The following is a 21,536-nucleotide window of genomic DNA, read 5'->3' as shown; positions in this document are numbered from 1 at the left end:
AGTCTTAGATTGCTGATAACATAGTATCTCTGAATTTAAATATTGGACATACTTCTCAAAAGTTTATAATGTATTCTACCAAAGCTTTAAAAACTACTATTGGCTTTGAAAATTTTATCTGTGATTTTCTTATTGAATATTCTAGAGCACGTTTTTCAGTCTCAGTACCATTGGCATGTTGGGCTAGGTTTGTTTGCTCTGTGGAACTATTTTGTGCATTGTAAGGTGTTGAGCAGCATCCATGGCTTCTACTCTCTAGGTGCCAGTAACACCCCAAAGACCAGTCTTGACAACCCCAATTATCTCCAGACGCTGCCGTTTATCTTCGTGAGATACTAAAGTCCCCTATCTCCAAGCCCAGCCCCCATTTCTCTTTTCCCCTTTTGTTCTTCCTTCCTCACTTTCAGAACCAATGGAGAAGTTTATAATCAGGATTAGAGAGAGTGAGAGAGGGAACTAGAATACAGTAAAACATGTCAGAGAGAGATACACAGAGTAAGGATAACTGTTGTGTTTTTTGAAACTTTTTTTTTTCTGGTTGTGCGTATATAGAGTTTTAAAATACAAAATATGTATTTCATACTATGGATCATGGCCAAAATGTTATATTTATTTTATCTTTTTATTAAACAGTTTTTTAATTGCTAGACAGTATGTGCATGTGCCAGAGAGAGATAGACAGAGAGGGAAAGGGAGGAAACATCTCCCAGTGGGCTGTGGTCATGTTCCAATCTCTTCTCTTCCATTTCTCTGTCCTTTTGGGATTGGAGCATGCGTATACATGCATGTGGCATGTTTTTCAAGCTGCCAGGGCCGGTTTTAAAACTGAGGTACTCCATGTGGGATCTGGCTCCTCTGATCAATAGATTACAAGACTGGCCAAATGCTTTAAAGCTACTACTTTGTATCAGTTTTGTGACTCATTTGATGTTAGTATTTCCTGCCTCCCTCATCTCCTTTAGGTCTAGAGAAAGGTCTAGAAATGATGTTGCATGGCTAATTAACATATGCTATATTTTCCCTTATTAGGTATATTTTAATTTTAATACAACAATACAATATATTTTTAAAATCTCATTTCATAGTCATGTTGTCAACCAGTTGCCTGACTGTACCCAAGATATTGAGTTTGATAATTTTTTTAAGCATTAGTATTCATTTTGAAGCATTTTAGTTTTCTTTGTGTTCCAGGGCTTAATCTGACTCATTTTACCTAGTTGTTGTTGACCGTTTTTTATTCCTCTGTAAAGTCTTAAATAGAGATTGCTAGGAAATATGAGAATACATGTGAAGGGCTATCTTCTAAGCTATAAATTATAAAGTGTTTAATTAATTTATTAGACTCTTGAAAATACAAGGGGAGTTCAAAATGATCATGGAAAATATAGTTAAGGTATGAGCTTATTTTGGTGCAGAACATTTTGAAATCCATGCATAGTTTTTCCATACTATGCATTGCATATGAACTTTTTGGACATCCCTGGTAGCACAACACACTTTTACTTATTTGGAGAAAAAGGGTGAAGAGAGGTGGAAGGGTGGGGTAATTTAGCCCAGCATAGGAAAAAGGAAAAATAGAATTACACTTTCTAGCTAGAAGCATGGTTCTTAAGGTATTAAAAACAAACCCTACAGATAGCAGCTACTGAAATGTATACCCTTATGTAATTTCAGGTTTCTCTTTGTAAAGAAAATAGGCTATTCAAATGTAAATAATCTTAGTTAGCAATTTGTGGAAAATATTAATATATTAATTAATATAATAATTAATTATATAACTGAGAAATCTCAGGCATTCTAAACCAAGTTGACTCAAAAATTTTTAGGTTGAATTGTAATGAGCTTATTTAAAGATTTTTAAGTAGAGGGACCAGCAGTTAGTGTAATGGCTGTATCGCTGGACTCCCATGCAGTCGACCACATTTCGAGTCCTGGACCTGGTGGCTTAAACTCACGCCGGGTGCGTGTGCATGCGTGCCCAAGATCCCAAGAGGAGAATGGAGGAGAAGGGATTGTGGTGTGGCCATCACCCCTCGGGGGTGATTTCTTGCTTTCTATCTCTCTGTCTGTCTGGCGATAGCACGCGCCCTATAGCAAAAACCTCTCAAAAAAAAAAAGATTTTTAAGTAGATATTTTATTACTAAGGCCTTTTACAAGTAAACATTCTTTTAAATAATTATTTAATTTTATTTCCTTATTATTTTTAAAAATATTGCTACAGGGCATGCATACTCACCAGAGTGGGGGAGGGGAGAATGAGAAAGCAAGTCAGTGGGCCTGGGACTTGAACCACTGTTAGCCATGTGGGAGTCCAGACCCTTAACCACCTTGCTACCTGCTGGCCCTACAAATAAAATTATTTAGAAGATTGTGAGTACTCTCCTATATTTACTTCATCTATTAGTAATTTTATGCTAAATAATAATTGCAATTATAACATGAGTATTAGAGCTTCACTCTTGAACAAAAAGAGCTTAATGCCTTCAAAAGTTACATGGATGTAATTAATTACTATATTAGGCAGCATTGTAAAATTATTTCATTATGTCTTTTCTAAAAATAGGGTACTTTTCATCCTATGAGAAATCAAGCTGCTAAACATTAAAAAGCTAATTTGAGACTTGAAATTATGTAACACAAGTACAAGCACTTTAAGAGGCTAAACTCAAAGTTAATTGTAAAATACACAGTGAGAAGGTAAATTTACAAAATGGAAAAGGAGAATTTTTTTGTTTCCTGATAAATTTCAGAATTTAAAAGTTTTAAGGTGTTTATTCCTTCCCTTTGCATACTTCCTTCCTAATTATGGATACAATGCCATGATAAGGATATACCTACAGGAAAATAGACTATTTTTAATGGAAAACTTAGTACTCATGTGTCAAGAAAAAAGTGTCTTGCAGATCTCATCGTATTGAATATTTGAGAGAGTGCTTAGGAGGCTGGATGAAAAATTAAAGGCAAAATTAAATTACAGATTGGTTTGTGAAAGTAGTTTAGAATACAGAAAATGTTAACTTTTAGTTTAAAATGATGTCTTTGTTATGTTTGATTTGAATTCAGTAGATAATTCCTAGATTTAGATATTTAGTACAACTTTAAAAATTTAATGTTAAAATTTGTTCAGTGTATAAAATATATATATAGCTTGTGGAGAACATAATTATTAATTGGTTGGAAGCATAGCAGCGCAATCCTAATGATGTTATAAATGCTCTAAAGGCCAATTTGAACTGAGAAAGTACTGAAATAGTAGACAAGTTGAGCCTATCAGACTAATTCGCTATTTCTATATCTTGAAATAGATTAATTCATACATACATTCATTCTTTATTCCATTTGACTAAAACATATTAAATTGTCAGTAATCTAGAGAACTAGAGTATAAAATATGAAATAAGGTAACATTTATCTCTTGCTCTAGCAGGCCAATTTCGTGATACAAAAAGTAAGAACTTGGGCTATAAATTCGAAGGCATGTATGGTGGATGACTCATCCAAGAAAACTGCATCCAGAATAGGCTTTCATTTTTATAGCCTGTGCTGGATGGGAAAGTACAAGGATTCTAGAGCTCACCTGGCAGCAGGGGAGACTGCTTTTTTACCTCGACCTGGTCATTTAGTGTATACAGTGTAGTTTTCTGCGTGTGGGAGATTGTCTATTAGGAGGTTCCTGTTGAGAGGATGATCAGATTATACACAGTTTTTGAGCGGGGCGGGGGTGGGGTGGGGTGGGGGGTGGCAAATTTGCTTGGAGGTCTGATTTAGTCCTCCACCTATTATTATATGTCTTTTGTTTTTGAGCTAAGCTTGCTTCATACATTCAAATGATTAAAAAATTAAAATTATTTTGACATGAAAATTATATATTTAAATTTTAAAGTCTGTAAACAAAGTTTTATTTAATCACAACCACACCCAAAGTTTTGTATATTGCCTAATTCTGCGTTTCTACTACAAGAGACATGAGTAGTTGGGACAGACCACATGTGGAACATTCATCGATTTGCAGTGCTGCTCAGCATGTAACAAATTACAGTGACACATTTGTAACTCCACAGTGACTTGAATGCAAATGCATGCTGTCATACTGCAGCATTTTATTTATTACCAATGGGTGACATCATATCTTCATGCCAAGAACGTATGAAGAAAGTGAACCATTTTTTTTCTTTCCTTTTTTTTTTTTTAAGTTTTTGTTATAGGGCACAAGCACTAGCTAGACTGAGACACAGAGAGAGAGAGAAACCGAGAAAGTGAGAAATCACCCCTTGGGGCTGTGGGGCTATGGTAGCCACAGAGCAATCCCCTTTCCTGTAGTCTCTTCTTGGAATCTGGACATGCATGCATATATGCGTGGTGTGATTCTCCAGCCACTGAATCTGGGACTTGAACTGTACAGTCGTCCATGTGGGATCCAGCACCTCAAACTCCATGTCACCTGCTGGCCCAGGAAACTGTACACATATTACCAGATTAAGTACCCACCACATTATTACCAATTTACAGGAAAATAAAGGCTAGAAAAATGTGAAAATTTAAAATGAAACATGTTATCACTGCAGAATTTCTTTACAAAAATAAAAATAAAAATGAAGCTATAACCAAAGTATGTTTCCAAGTAGCTCTTTTTTTTTTTTTGCAAGCTAAAAAAGCCATTTACCAAAGGTGAGTTAATAACATTGTGTTTGAATGCAGCAGCTGAAGTAGTGTTTCCAGAGAAAATCCTTTTTTAAGACCATTAACCTGTTAGAATAATTACTTGAGGATTTGAGGATGTTGGCCAATTAAAAAAATAAGACAAAATTGGGCTGGCCCATAGCATGGTGATTAAGTACTGTGCAGAAGAAACCAGATCCCACGTGGCTGATGACTATTTTTCAATCCTAATCTCAGCATCCTGACTGGATGGAGAATTGTAGAAAATAGGACTGCGGCATGACTGGGTTCCACTGGGAGTTGTTTTCTCTTTCTCTCTCTCTGTCATGTGGTTGTATACACATGCACACACCCTTTGGCATTAAAAAAAAGTGTTACAGACAATAAGGCAAATATTTTCAAGTAATTTTTCTTGGCTCTTCATGAGGCAATAAAAGTTACTTATATGATTAGGTGTAGCTTATTTGAGGAGTCATTACTGAATTTGAAGTAACTGAATAAGTCTCCATGAACAGTTTGCATGGAGTACCTAGAGGCAATACTATTTGCTAGGAAATTGAGGGAACATGAATTTAGTAAAGCCAAGTGCAGAATCTGCTTAAATGTGTTACTAAGATATCTATGGAGGAGAAAACCATTTATTTGGGCAGATATCTAAAGCATGTAAAAATGTAGGATCTTAAAAATCTATGGTTATTCATTGTATTGTTCTCCAGCAGGTACATAGCAGGGAAGAGTTGACTCTCTCATGTGTTACTACACCAATAGTGTCAACGGTGAATGCTTTTTTGAGTTTGTGAATTTAACCATTATTGGCTCTGTGAATTTTTGTCACAAGTAGGAGCTGAATATCCTGATCTTACTTCTGCAGCAATTTGCTGTCATTGCAGTCACAGAATTTTATTGCTTTTTTTTTTTTCCTCTGTGCTTAGGGTTGATACTGAACATTTTCTGAGTTAGGGGGACTGACCTCCACTGCTATTATTGAACATTGATTAAAATTAGTTTTTGCTTTAGATTTGATCATTTTTCTTTCCTTTTCGTCCGTTTCTTTCTTTCTTTCTTTCTTTCTTTCTTTCTTTCTTTCTTTCTTTCTTTCTTTCTTTCTTTCTTTCTTTCTTTCTTTCTTTCCTTTCTCTCTTTCTCTCTTCGTTTCTCTTTTTTTCTTTCCTTCTGTATTAAGTATGCCAGAGGGAGCATGTGCTCACTGAAGAAAGAGAGGGAGAGAGAGTAAACAGTCCCTCTCATAGGGAATAGTCACACCAGAATCCCCTATACTCCATTTCTCACTTCTTTTGGGATTTGGGGCACTCTTGCACATGCACTGGACTTGTTTCTCCAGCTGCTATGTCTGGGGCTATGTGGGATTTAGCCACCTTAACCACTATGCCATGAGCTGGGCTGCTGATATTTTAAAAAATGCATTTAACCAAAAATTATGATGATTGGAAGAGAAAAAAATTTTGTAAGAAAAAATATGATTATCAAAGAAACTTACACTGTGGCAAAGACATTTCAACAATTACATTTGAATTACAAGTAATAACAAAAAAAGTTTTTTAAAAAAGCAAGATTTCCATTCCTACATAAATTTGCAGTAGACCTATTTTATGAGCTCAAACTACAGTGCCAACACTGTTACCAGACCTCCATCCAAATGCAGAGACCATATGGAATTCTGCCATATTTCAAAATCCATTTAACTGTGCAGTTAAAGACCTTCCACCTAACCTTCAACTAGGAATAACTAATCTGCAATGTAATGACATGCTAAAATACAAACATCAAGAAAAGAATCTAGTAAAATTTATATATATGTATATATATTAAAAGTGATGAATATGCTCAATTAATATTTTATACCCATCTTTATAATCAGTGTTTGACAGTACATATCTTGTGTTTGTGGAAATAGTATCTTATATAATCCCCTAATGAAGTATATTGCCATTACTATATGAAAAAGTCTTGAACTTATACATCCGTTTAATTACACTTAGCTTGTTTTCCAAACTTTTTTGATTAGAGTATTTTGTATTACTCAAGCCTGTTAATATTTTGCAGAACCAAAATGTTTTCCATCAAAGACTCATGGGAAATTCTTTTTGTAGCCTGACACATTGAAGAGGAAGACAAAATACCAAGAAGAGAAAAGAGAGGGGAAAAAAGAGTTATAGATGATTTTTTTTCTACTATTTAGAATCAAAGTTATGCTTTCTAAAATAATGATGAGGATTACAGCTTACAAAGAACTTTTAGGAGTCATTTCTAAGTTTAATTTTATTTATTTATTCATTTATTTGTTTTAATTTGATCAGAGAAAGACAGACACACAGAGAGAAGGAAAGTGAGAAAGCCAGCCACCAGGTCTGGGACTTGAACCATGGCCAGTCATGTGGGAATGTCAAGTGCCTTAACCACTATGCCACCTGCTGTCCAGCTCTTATGAGTATTATCTTATTTAAACCTCTCAACAGTCTGGTGACTATTTATGAAGCCGACAACACATTAATTTTAGCTTTATAATTTGAAATAATCACAGATTTATAGAAAGTTGCAAAGATAGTACAGTGAGATACCGTATACCCGTCACCATTTCTTTCCTAAGGGTTACATTTTATGTAGCTAAAATTAAGAAACTGAAAATGGAATGATGCATATGTACAGTTCTAGGTCATCTTATCATATATACAAATTCATGTAACCACCACTGCTACAAAGATACGGAACTGCTCTACTACTGTAAATGTCTTCCTTGTGCTACTTCTTTATAGTAACATTCTACACCTCACAACTAACTTTTGTCAGCCATTAGTATGTTCTTCATCTCTATAATTTTATCATTCAGAAAATGTAATATGAATGAAATCATATGGTATGTCACATTAATTTTTTTTTCATCAGCATAATACCCTTGAGGTCAGTCTATGTTGTATGTATCAATAGTATTTTTTTTTTTTTTTTTACTTTCTATTATATTATTGAGTAACATTCCATGGTGTGGTTATATACCACGGCTTCTTTAGTCATTCTTCATCTATTGAAGGGCATTTTGGTTGTGTCCTGCTTTTTGAGTATTGTAAATAAAGATATTTGTTTTTCTGAAATTTCTCCTCATATGAAGTGTTCCAGCCTTTCACTATTAAGTCTGATCTTAGCTGTAGATTTTTTGTTGTCCTCTATTAATTTGAACAATTTCTCCTAAAACCTTGTTTTCTGTGAATTATTTTTTGATTATGAATGCTTTTTGGCATCAGTGATCAATGGATATGATCACGTGAAATTTTCAATATGGTACATTGATTTTTGATTATTTAACCAGCCTTTCATTCCAGGAATAAACCCTATTTGGTCATAATGTGTAATTGTTTATATAACTTACTGAATTCTATTTGCAAATATGTTGTTAAGGCTTTCTGTATCTATTTTTATGATGGATATTAGTATGCAGTCTTATCATTGTTTATCATTTGCTTTTTTCTTTTCTGTTTGTTCCCTCTGATTTCAGTTTTTTGTTTTCCTTTCCTTTACTTCCTTGGGTTGTATGAACTTTTTAAAAATAGCAGTTTTAGTTCATCTGTACTGTTTTATAAGTAATTTTTTCAGTTTTTAAAGTGGTTGCTCTAGGTAATATATAATACATGTGCAATTTACCATATTCTACTGGTATTGACATTTAACTAGTTAGAGTGAAATATAGGAACCTGTTAGCCTTAAAGTTTCTTTACCTTTCTCTGCTTGTAATGTAATTGTCTAAAATATTTTTTACATGTATTGAAAATCACATAAGACAAGGTAAACTGTGCACTTCAAACATCAAGCATTATTTAGAAAACTTAAGAGTATAAGAAAAGACTATTGTATTTACTCCTTTTTTTTTCTTACCATATTCTTTATTCTTTCTCAATATTTCCAGGTTTCTTCTTTTTGTTTCCCTTTTGTTTCCAGAACTTCGTTCAGCCAGGGGTGGGTCTAGATAACAAATTTTCTTAAGGTTTCTTTTGTCTGAGAATGTCTTTATTTTTCACTCATTCTTGAAAGATAATTACATCATATTTAGAATTCAGGTTCACATTTCTTTACTTTGAGCAATTGAAAAGTATTGTGCTACTTCCTTCTGGCCTCTAAAGTTTTTGATGAGAAATCTGCTGTCATTTGAATTCCTTTTCCCCTTTAGTTAAGATGTTACTTTCTTGCTGCTTTCAAGATATATTGTTTCTAGGTATTAGTTTAATCATGTTGCATCTTGGAACAAATATCTTTGAGAACTTCTTGTTTCGAGATTAACATAGGCTCTTGAATCTATAAGCCTATATCTATTGCCAAATTAAGAAAATTTTCATCTATTATTTCTTTGATTACTTTTCAACCCTATTCAGTTTTTCGTCTCCTAGAACTACAGTGACATGAATGGTAGATCTTTTGTTATACTTTTTCAGGTTCATGAGACTTTGGTTTTACTTTGCATCTGTTTTGCAGATTGGACTATTTCCGTTGTTCAGTCTTCAAGTTCATTGAGTCATTCATTTGTTTTCTCTGTTCTATAGTTAAATACAATTTTAATTTTCACCATTCTAGCCAAATTACTCTAACATTATTTCCAGTTTTCATGTTGTCAAATCAAATGCACACTTTTAAGTTTCTGATTTTATGGTGTAGAATTGATTCAATATAGTTGATTTCTTCTTTTTAGGAAAGGCACTTCTGTTTGTTTCGGTGACCACCCTTTATTAGTCTTCCTTCTTTCTTTCTCTGTATCCTCTTTCTCAATTTATTTTTATCTTCAAATTGAACTCAAAATTTTAGAATTTACCTTCTGTTCCTTAAGTGATCTCACTCCTGTCTGTATGCTAATATTCCCAACTTATGTCTTCAGATCAAAACTGCTACTTACACAGCTTGACTGATTGCTTTTTAATATTTCAGCTTGTAACTTATTGGCATTTTTAACAATATATCTAAAATTAACTGCTATATTTAAAAAATTCTAAGATGCACATTTTTATCACTTTAGTGTCATGAAATTTATTATTCACATAGTCAATGGCATCTTAGATTTTATGAACTAGAGTAATTCCCTCCAACCCATTCCCTAACAAAAAGTCTATCCCATCTCATAAATTTTCTTTCTTTCATTTGGTTGTTAATGCCAGGAATGTGAATTAACGTTCAGCCTTCAAACAGTTACTTCTTTTCTTACCATGCCTACTGCCATCACTTTTATTTAGGCCATAATAACCTTTCCCATGAATTACTGAAAATGTCTTTTAACTCCTAGTGTCTTCCCACCAGTCTCTATATAGAAATTGGATTCATCCTTTTTTTTTATTTAACTTCAAACATCTCTCAGTTACTTCTTTTCTTAACCATGCCTACTGCCATCACTTTTATTTAGGCCATAATAACCTTTCCCATGAATTACTGAAAATGTCTTTTAACTCCTAGTGTCTTCCCACCAGTCTCTATATAGAAATTGGATTCATCCTTTTTTTTTATTTAATAGGAAGATTTTCGCTATAGGGCATGTGTGCTCACTGTAGAGAGAGAGAGACAAATAGCAAGAAATCACTCCCGAGAGAGGATGACTATGCCATGGTCCCTCCTACATTCTCCCCTTGGGATTTTGGGCACAAATACCCAGCATGAGTTTTAAGCCACCGGGTCTGGGACTCAAATCATGGTTGACTACGTGGGTGTCCAGCAATCTAACCATTACGCTATCTGCTGGTCCTGAGATTTATCTTCATTCATCATTTTGCTTAAAAACATTCAATGGTTAAAACCCAGAGTCTTTAGTATAGCATAAAAAGGCTTATCTAAACTGGTCTGTGCTGCCTTGCCAGTTTTATTTAGTGCTATTATTTCTGTCATTCCATTTGGTTCATTCTATTTCCTTCAGTTTTTTAACTTGTTACTGCCTGGATGCTCTTCCCTCTAATTTTCATCAGTCCAGCTTCTTATTCATTCATTAGGTCACATCTTTCAGTTCTTTTCTTAAACATCAATGCATAGAGGTGTTTGCTGGCCTCAAATCTAAATTAGATCTTGTGTTACTTTCTGGTAGTGTTTTGCATTTTTCTTTATGATATTGATGGTTAATAATGTTTATTGTGCTCTGTTGTAAGCATATTTCATTCTTTTACCTCCTATACTAGGACTTAGCTCCTCATAGCAAGTAGAAAGTGTTCAGTTAGTAGTTTTAATAATAGAAAGTATGACTGGAGTTTAAAAATGTGTAAGTGCACATAAAGACTAAAGAGAAGTTCTTTTTCAATTATAGAGTCAATAAGAAAGCACCTGAGTTTGAGAAAAGGATATTTGTTCTTAGTTGCCAATTACATGAACTGTCCAGAAAAAAAAAATGTAAAATTACTTATTGTAAGTGCAATTTCTGAAAAAATGTTGAAAAAGTGTTTCAAAGTTACCTTAAGAAATTTATGATTAAGTCAAGTTGATCTCTTTGTTACTAATAGAAATTGAATGAATCAGTTTCTTCATTTTTACACAAAAACAATCTGTCGTAAACAATTCCATTTCTTTCTTTTTTCTTTTCTTTTCCTTTATTTTTTTTTACCAACCAAAGTTTTAAGGAAGTTTCAGCATTATAGACTAATATACTTCATTCCAAGAACAAGATTTAATTATTTGTCTTTTAAAAATAGTGGTTACTGAGCCACAGTGCAGTGGTTAAGGTACTGGACTCCCACGTGGCTGATTCCGGACTCTGAGGCTTCAAAATCACACTGGGCACATGTACGTGTATGCTCAAAATTCCAAGAGAACGGAGGAGAAAGGTTGCAGTGTGGCCATCCTCCCGGGGAATGATTTCTCACTTTCCCTTTCTCTGTCTGTCTCTTTTTTTAAGCGCCCTATGGCAAAATCCTAAAAAACAAACAAACAAAAATAGTGGCTTTTTTTTATAAATAAAAAAAATGCCAAACCATTATTTAATTTTTTAAATGTTCCTTAATCTGTGGAGAATAAACTGAGGTCTTTAGGCCAGCATAAAATAAAATAGCTGGTAGTCTATTTCAGCATATATAATTTTTTGTTTGTTCCTGTTTATTATTAGCTTTTTTTTTCTTTTCATAGGACTTTTATTCTGTCTAAAATACAAAAATCTTATATTTTACTTTTCTTAAATTTTATTCATTTGAAATCTTAGTTTTCTCCTGGTATATATAATGAGTGCTACAAAGTTCTTAAGCCAGACAGGATTGCAGTTTAAAATGTTTATAACGTCTCTGTCTGTCTTTTCTTCTGCTGTCTCCTTTACTGCACTCTTTTGTCTGACTCTCACAGGAGACATGGATTACAACTGGTTGGACCATACGTCTTGGCATAGCAGTGAGGCATCCCCAATGTCTTTGGTGAGACATGTGGAGCCTTACTATTTAATTTCCGTTATCATTTCACGTTTCCTTTTTTATTTATACCTTTGCATGTTTTCTTTTTTGTATCTTTTTTTTTATTTTTATTTTTTTATCCCATACCTGTAGGGGACAGTCAAAAGGGAAAAAGAAAAACTAGTGAGCAGGCAGTTTTGTCGGACTCTAACACCAGGTCTGAAAGACAAAAGAAAATGATGTTCTTTGGTGGCCACTCTTTGGAAGAGGATTTGGAATGGTCTGAGCCTCAGATTAAGGATTCTGGGGTAGATACCTGTAGTAGCACAACCCTTAACGAGGAGCATAGCCATAGTGATAAGGTACTGAGATTGTGGAGCCTGCCTTTTAACCTGCTCATTTGGTCTTCGTTTGCTCTCTGTCACTCATTAAAACAGAACATAATAAAAAGGACAGGGCATTTCAAGGGTCAATGTAGCATTTCTTAAGGTGCAGAAAAGAAAAACAAAACCAAACCGATGAACAAACCAAAATACCTCTTGCTTGCTTTGCTGTTTTTATTGTTTGACAGCATACCAAAAATAAGTAAATGAAATAAAACTTAGGAACAAAGGAATGCTTTATCTATGGTTGCATGGGAGAACCTTCTAATATTATTATAAACCACAAATAATAATCAATTTTTTGGATTGGCTTATTTGGCTTATTTGATTGCTTGCATATATTTTCCTTGGGATGGAAACAAAATTCCTAGTTTGAACTGCAGGCAAAAGGGAGATAATTGGGTCTATTTGCACAGAAAAAAGTTGTTTTTCTTTTTTCCCTTTCACTGTCATTTTGCTCTTTTGTTTTATTGTCATAGCATTTCAACATAGTAGTAATTAGTATTAGAGCAACTGCCATCTGCTTTGATATTTATTAGTTTTGCTTTTAGCATAGTGGGACTTTTGAAATCGTTTTACCATATAGATGTGTGATTGATTGGGATTTGTCTTTGGCCTGTTAAATTTTGCATGAAGATATGCATGTTACTTTTATATAACCGAAAGTATTATGATTACACAAATCATTTACTTTGCTATTTAGCATATCATTTATAATAGAATGGTGTCATTATTTATAAAGATCTTGGTTTTGCCATAAGTAAACTACTAATGTTTTCAAGGTATTTAACAATGGATACCACTGAATTATCTATCCAAAAGGTTATGTGCTAAATCAAAGACCTTATAAAAAAATCAATGAATCTCCAAGAAGTGAGAAATGTAATCCATCTTTACTTTTGAAGCCCATTTCCCATACAGAATCAACTGGGACTTGCACCTTTTTTTATAGTGGTTATCTGGAAAGTCCTTATCATAGGTCTACCTTTCATGTTTTATATGATTTGACCTTTAAACTTTTACTGTAATACAGTCTTTCAAAATCTTTCTGAAGTATTGGAAAAGGAAATTCTCAACTTTAAATGACTTCAACTATATAGAATTTAATCCATCTTTTCTGCTTGTGAATTTAGTTAATCTTCTTTGCATAAAGTTTGCATATATTTTCAAGATTTCTCAGATTTTGTAAACCTGTATAACTTCAGTATTCTGCCAGAGAACTAAGAATTTAGAGTAATTGGATTTTGAAAAGCACCAGAGATTGCAAAATTAAGGTTATAAGTGTAATGTAGTAAGCTCTTTTGATCAGCATTTTGGAATACAAACTGGCTTGTGTAATCATAACACTTTAGAATTCTGAAGTTTAATGAGATTGAACTATCAGAGATCATATGTCATAAAAGAACATTAAATATTTTTGTTTGTGATGCAATACATCAGCACCCTGTAACCTGGCAGCCATCTAAAGATGGAGATCGCTTAATTGGTCGCATTTTATTAAATAAGCGACTAAAAGATGGAAGTGTACCTCGAGATTCAGGAGCAATGCTTGGTTTGAAGGTATGTAATAAACGTATGACGTTTTGTCTTTTTACACATTTGCCAGGGAAGGAGAGGGTATAATAACTCATTCTAATTATACTGCGTCAGTGTTTATTATTTTCCCCTAATATTTAAAAATGTTATAATATTTTAAGAATATTTGTGCTCATCCAACATTTTCATTTTCCCTAGAATTATTTAAGAAGTTGCCATTATTCCACAATGATACTCACATCAGTGATTTCGGAAGACCTTAGAAGTAACCTAATTAGGATAAATTTGAATCCTAAATACTATGTCCAAACTTTTTTTTAACCTATACTGTTAGTTCTTTAAGTCTGTATCTATATTTATATTCTATTAACATGATGTTTTTATTTAATTATTCAATATATTAACTAAGGAAATGTAGAATGTGCTTAAAATAGGAATATCATTTTGTATTAAAGTAGTAAAATGTATGTGTGCTCACACATGCACATGAAAGAGAAAAAAGTACTGTTGGAAATCTGGGAACTCAAAAAGAATTATGTTAGGAGATTAAATATAAATACTGACATGTTTTACTGTAACATACTAGAAAATTATTGAGTAAATACACCAAAGAGAGATCTGTTTGTTTTTATGCATCTAGTATGACCAATTACAAACTTAAATTGAAAAAGAGTATATACATATATACATATATATGTGTGTGTGTGTGTGTGTGTGTGTGTGTGTGTGTATACAGGTAAGTCATTGCTACAGAATTTCTCCTATGAAATAGTGTAGGAGAAATTAGAAAACTTTGAGTATAGATAGAACTGAGCTGGTATCATCTATTGGATAGCTAATATGAGACTGGCACTCATGTGCCAATGGTAAAATTATATTTTATATCTATCATCTTTTCTACCACTCACAACAGATGAGAAATAGGCTTGGGCAGGTGTCATAATTTGCACATGGTCACAAGATAGTGATGATAGTGGGAGTAAAATATAGATCTGCCCAGTGTAGTGTTAGAGCAGCATGGTATAGAGATTAGGAAGCCTTGAATTCCAGTTATCATTACTCAGGCAACTCAAATTCTCTTACCCTCAGATTCATGATGTGTTCAGTGGGGATACTAATACTATTGTATTTGCTATAAGAAGATTAATTAATGTAAACATCTACTGTGTTGCCCCTCAAACCTTAAGATTTCAATAATAACACTCAGTATAATTAATTGCTATTATTCAAGATTATTAAGCCTACAAAGTTGTTATTTTTTTATTCATTTATTTATTTATTTTTAGGTTTTTATCATAGGGTGGATGTGCTCACTGGAGAGCGATATAGAGAGTCAAAGGAAAGGAAAGTGAGAAATTATACCCCCCTATGGAGATGGCCATGCCGCAATCCCTATTTCTCCATTCTCTTCTCTGGAGTTTGGGCATGCATGCACATGTGCTAGATTGATTTGCAAGCCACTGGCCTGGGATTTGAACGACTGTTGAAAATGTGGGAGTCTGGCACCTTAACTGTTATGCAATCCGCTGGTCCAAGAAAGTTATTTTTAATGTTCACATGAAGTGTGAGCCATAAAATCTATACATTTGACTTTCAGAATCAAATATAGGACTAGTTAGTTAACATTAATTAATTGCAACTGAGTGTAATTCATTGTAATTATAGAATAAATGATGTCAATGATTTTTAAATTTAGATATCTTTTACTTAATTTAGGTGAGAATAAATTATCTTGGTCAATAAATTTTGTTACTATTCTTTGCTTTACTTGCTATAAAGTTGAACTTTTGATTGAATGGTAGTTAATTAATTTTTAGGAGGCTAGTGTATTATAGGAACACATGACTTCACAGCATTATTTCTAATCTTTTATTCTTTTGCATATATATATTTTAATAGAAACACAAAAAAGAAAAATTAGGATGCAAATATTGTAAAGTTTACATTACTTCTGATATGATTAAGTATATTTTATAATTTTCTCAGGAATAATTCATTATCGTTATGCACATTATTGATGTACCTAAAAGATTACTAACTAAAGAAAGTTTGGAAGTATATCATGAGAGTAGTAAATGTAACATATTTTGTACTATAATATTTTAAATCTATAACAAGAAATGTTTTTATAGTTATGTAGTATCATAATACTATGTTGTTGAAAATGACAGAAGATTTCTGTAATAAGGTCAAAAATGACAAATTGTTAAATTGCTTCTCCATTATGGAACATTTTCAACAAATAATGCATCAAATTGTAAAACATTTGGAACATGTAAAAAGAGTTAGTTCTAAGGACATGTACTCAATTCCTAATAGCAATACTTTATTATTTAGGAAATTATTTTCAGAACATTAAATTACAATTTTAGAAACTGTAAATTGTTCTAGGTATTTTTTAAGCCTGAATCTTCAATTGTATTCATTGTAACTATATGCCTGTTACAATACTTTCCTCTTTTAAACAGGTTGTAGGAGGAAAGATGACTGAATCAGGTCGGCTTTGTGCATTTATTACCAAAGTAAAAAAAGGAAGTTTAGCTGATACTGTAGGACATCTAAGACCAGGTAGGTTTCTACCTTTGATTACTTATATTTTGACCATTATGTTTGAGTAGTTATAAAACAGTTGTCTTCACTTAGTGTTTTTGACCAGTAACAGAGTTCATTTAACTAATACAAATTTTTATTCACTAATGTAAAGTTATATCTATTATTTCTTGTCTTACATAAAATAATTTCTATATTTACTGATTTTATTTTTTTCTTGAAAGATATTCTATCCTATATCTAATATTAACCTATTTTGTTTCCTATAAACCTTATTTTTTATAAAAGAAATTTCAACATAGTTGTAGATAAATGCGTATGTTCTAAAAAATGTCACTCTCATCTCTTGGTTAATGGATTCTGTTGGAGAGATAATCGTGCCTTGAAGAGGATTCAGTACAATGTGAATTATTTTATTACAAGATTAACTCCTGTAATTTTACATTTACATTAATAATGTATTTTATTACATTATTAACTCTCTTAATTTTTAAGAGCATTTAGATATAGAAATCCTTTGATGAAAACAAGGAGCTCAGTTGCATATATATATATATATATATATGGAGAGAGAGAGAGAGAGAGAAAGAGAGAAACTTAGAGAATAGAGTCATAAAACTTTTAAAGAGGCAGCTAATCTTGATAGTTGTCCAGAATTAGAATTTTTATGAAGAAATCATAGAGGGACCAGCAGTTGGCGTAATGGCTTTGTCGCTGGACTCCCATATAGTCAACTGTGGTTTGAGTCCTGGACCTGTGGCTTAAACTCATGCTGGGTGCGTGTGCATCCGTGCCCAAGATCCCGAGAGGAGAATGGAGGAGGTTGCATCGTGGCCATTCCCCTTGGGGGATGATTTATTGCTTTCTGTCTCTCTCTGTCTTTCTGGTGAGCACACATGCCCTATAGTAAAAATATCTTCCCCCCCACCCCCCCCCAAAAAAAAGAAATCATAGAGAAATAACTTAGGTAATTATTTGTCTACTAACCATTGTCTTTTTGAGTTGAAATATATTCATCATCCTGGTCATCAAATTTTATGCCACTGGAGCAGTTCTCTATATGCTTCTTACTCTATAATGCTGATTTTATTCTATGGAGTTTTTTGAAGCTTAAGATTGCTTTGTTTAAAAGTGCATTTTATGGAATTAGTCTTTCTTTCTGAGATTATTATTACTGACGCACACTATAGGTGATGAAGTGTTAGAATGGAATGGAAGGTTATTGCAAGGAGCCACATTTGAGGAAGTATATAACATCATTCTGGAATCCAAACCTGAACCGCAAGTGGAGCTTGTTGTTTCCAGGCCCATTGGGTAAGTTAGTTTTAGTACTTTACTTGTGTGTGAACTATCATCAAACAGTTATAATGTGCAATCCAGAAATGTCTGATTGTATTATGAAAAGAAATTATTTTGTAGACAATGCCCTTGTGTCCTTTTTTGCGAAAAAGCAACTCACCAAAAAAAAAAAAAACCTCTTTATCTGATCATGTTAGAATATATAGTTGATTAGTAAAGGAGAAGACATAGATTGATGTTTATTATTTTTATTATCTTAGCAGCTCAGTAGCTGGCTACAGGCATTAGTAGGGGTAGGGAACAATAGTAACAATTACTTTTAAGGTAAGTTTCATAAACTGTGGTTCTCTACATTATAAAAATGATCAACTGTATATAGCCTATGACTTTTATAATTTTCAAAATGAAGGCATCAACACAGGAAAGAAAGGCATGTGATTGACAGAGAGAATAGTTTAAGAAAAACCATAACTTTTTGAAATAATAGTGGATAACCAGAATACAAACAAGTAGATATCAAAGAACTTTTTGGCTTTGTGAATTGTTTTCTATAGATTAAATTGACAATTTTCAAAATTAACAATAAATGTATTCCTTTCACCTAAATTATGATGATTATTCAGTAAATGTCACAGCAGTATTTCCTTTATAGAAGCTATATACTATGCCCAAAACAATAAAAATATAGACTGACAGTCAATTATTAAATACATATTTAGGTAAAGAACATTCTAGATTAGATACTACAGAAATTCGTCTTTGTGATACAATAATAATGCCCAGTTTTCATTTTTTAAGAAATCATTGGGTTGTATTATTTTGATCTCTTTTCGAGTTGGAAAAAAATGACTTAGGTTGGTAACTTAATTTTATTGACATATTCCTTTCAAAGTAATGAATCTGCCACATAAAATTATATCCATTTTTCATTTTTTCTTTTTATTGTTTTGTAATATGGTAAAACTACAGTGTATCAGCTTTGTGTATTAATCAAATGCATTTCTTGGTAATAAAAGATATGTAATCAGTATTTAAAATTTTTTCATCTTGATATTTTAAATAATTTATAGTCTTTTATGTAATTTTCTAAATGACCTTAACCATTAATATCTACCCCTTCCATCAAATGTCAAAGAAAAATGTACACTTCTTGCAAGTTCCAATAAGAGTCACATTTTCTTTTGCTCTCAATGAAGTTATTACATTTTAAAAGTTTCTGTCAGAATCTGAATATTTTAATTTGTGTTTTGTTTGTACTTTAATTTTCATGATTTAGGACAGCAGGTAAAAATGAAGAATAGAATAGAATGAAATGTATCGGTAAAACTTCTCATTGATAGAAAAAAATGTTGAATAAATACTGTGAAGTGAGGCACATAGAAAAAATACATATTTTTATTGATCTGCTATGAAGACAAATTAATTTTAACTGCTTTTAAATTGTAGAGTTAGCCCAAAACACTTTTATTAGTAATACAGTACTAAGATTTGTTTGTTTTTTATTTATGTAATACTGCTACCATACACAGTTTTTTTCATCTTACACTGTCCAATTATAGTTTAATATTGATCAAAACAGTTATATTAATTATTGAAATGGTTTCCTCTTTTTTTTTTTTAACTATCATTTCAGAGATATACCTAGAATACCTGATAGCACACATGCACAACTGGAGTCCAGTAAGTTCCATTTCTACTAGAAGAATATGTCACTTATCAAAGGTTAAATGAATATTAATAATTAGTATGAAGATATTGATTTTTATTAATGTCTATTATATAACTTTGTTATCAAGTGTGTTCATATAAAGTTGGAAAATTTAGTAGTATTTAATATGACTGTGGGAAAAAGTACAAAATTCTATAGTATTTTAAGTTTTTCTCACAACACTGTCATTTCTGTAGATTTTAATATTTTTGTTAAGGCATAGTATAATACATAGTACATTAAGTACACAATTAGGCAAGTTTTGACATGTATTATATATATAAAATCATCAAAATAAAAAATTATAGGGGTATTCATCCCTTCTAAAAATTTATTTCTAAAAGTTTCATCCCCAAAGTGTCCCCAATTTAAAAATTTTGTTTTGTAAGTTCACCTTCAGTAAATAGGGAGAAATGTTTGGAACAAAGTACTGAATAATTACATTTATTCTAATTTGTATTTTTGGAGAATGGGTAATAGTTTTGACTTACTATTAGTACAGTAATGGAACAGTAGACACGTAAGTTTAAATCATATCAAATAAAGGGATGCTTTTTATTTCTTTTTTTGAGTGCTATTTCATGTTAAACAAATAAATTTTTTCAATGTCCAACATTTCTTGTTCGAATTGAAATAAGAGGTATGGGAAAGAGGAGAAAGAGAAGGTTGTAATTGAAATATGTTTATGAGAATAGACTACCCAGAGAAGAAAGGACTGGAGCCAACATTAGAAAGAGTGGACTATCTGGGGAAAAGTTTTCTAGGTACAGTACCAGCCAGGGCAGTGACTCTTAGGCTGGATAGCCTAAGATAGTTAAGGAAATGGAAGAGGCCAGTATGGCTGAATAGAGTGGGCAGTGGGGAGAATGGAATGGTCGGAACAAGGGTCGAGGACCAATGGGCGGCGAAACTGTACAGGCTTTACAAGCCACTATAAGGACTCTAGCTTTTACTTTTAGAGAAATTGGGTGCTATGTAGGACTGTTTTGAGGAGATAGTTTTAAAATCTGGCTATTATGGGACCAGCAGATGGTATCAGTTATATTACTGTCTCTTTTTAAATTGGCACATAAAATGATGGCTCACCATTGCTATTATAATCCCTAAATTCTACTGTGCTTTTTTTTTTTTCTTGAAAGGTTTTTGCTATAGGGCGTGTGCACTCGTCAGAAAGACAGAGAGAGACAGAGAGACAGAAAGTGAGAAATCACTCCCCCCTCCCCCCAAAGGGGATGGCTACACTACAATCCCTTCCCCTCCGTTCTTTTCTCAGGATCTTGGGCACACACGTCTGGCATAACTTTAAGCCATTGATTGGGTCAGGGACTCCAATTGCGGTCAACTACATGGGAGTTCACTGACATAGACATTACGCCAATTGTTCATCCCAAAAGTAAGCCAAGTCCAGGACTTTAACCACGATTGGCCATGTGGGAGTCCGGTGCCTTAACCACCACTCCACCTGCTGGACTATGCTTCTAAAAACTAATAACAAAACAAAGTCTCTAAGAATATTGGGACATTGAGAAATTATGTAGCTTAAGAAAATAGTTTGCATAATGAGTTTGTGGCCATTTGAAAAAGTAAATAATTTATAGATACATGATAAATTTATTATATGTTGTGAAGAGCCGTTGTTTTTATTTGTTGTATCTAATTATCATTTCAGGTTCTAGCTCATTTGAATCTCAAAAAATGGACCGTCCTTCTATTTCCGTTACCTCTCCCATGAGTCCTGGCATGCTGAGGGATGTTCCACAGTTCTTATCTGGACAACTTTCAGTATGTAATCACTACATTAATTTTTTTTCAGAATATCAAACAGTGTATTAAAATATGATGGTAGTTTTTTGCAAACCAAATTCTTCCTGGAATATAATTCTGCCTTAACATCAACTTTCTCATTCTTAATTATTTAATTAATTAAAATTCAGTTTTGTTATGTATCATAGTATTTTCTTTATTAGAGTTAAGTTTTCTGGAGTTTAATGAGTTGGATTTTATGATGATTTTTAGACCCATTTTTACTTTAATAATTATTCCAAAATTCAAGG

The 21,536-nt window shown here is 32.7% G+C and overlaps 1 protein-coding gene across 3 annotated transcripts in view; it reads left to right on the top strand.

The window, feature by feature from the left end:
* RIMS2 (regulating synaptic membrane exocytosis 2) overlaps window positions 1-21,536 on the top strand; it is a 409,264-nt gene that overhangs the window by 69,051 nt on the left and 318,677 nt on the right. For all 3 annotated transcript variants that reach the window (XM_027770701.1, XM_027770699.1, XM_027770700.1), the window contains exons 3-8: window positions 11,963-12,030; window positions 13,830-13,949; window positions 16,394-16,493; window positions 17,666-17,789; window positions 19,408-19,454; window positions 21,152-21,264. In XM_027770701.1, coding sequence (XP_027626502.1) covers window positions 11,963-12,030; window positions 13,830-13,949; window positions 16,394-16,493; window positions 17,666-17,789; window positions 19,408-19,454; window positions 21,152-21,264 — 572 coding nt within the window. The remainder of the gene's footprint in view (window positions 1-11,962; window positions 12,031-13,829; window positions 13,950-16,393; window positions 16,494-17,665; window positions 17,790-19,407; window positions 19,455-21,151; window positions 21,265-21,536) is intronic.

Source organism: Tupaia chinensis, unplaced genomic scaffold (assembly GCF_000334495.1).
Source record: "Tupaia chinensis unplaced genomic scaffold, TupChi_1.0 Scaffold000154_1, whole genome shotgun sequence".
Classification (NCBI taxonomy): Eukaryota; Metazoa; Chordata; class Mammalia; order Scandentia; family Tupaiidae; genus Tupaia; species Tupaia belangeri.
This window is presented reverse-complemented; position numbering and strand designations above follow the sequence as displayed.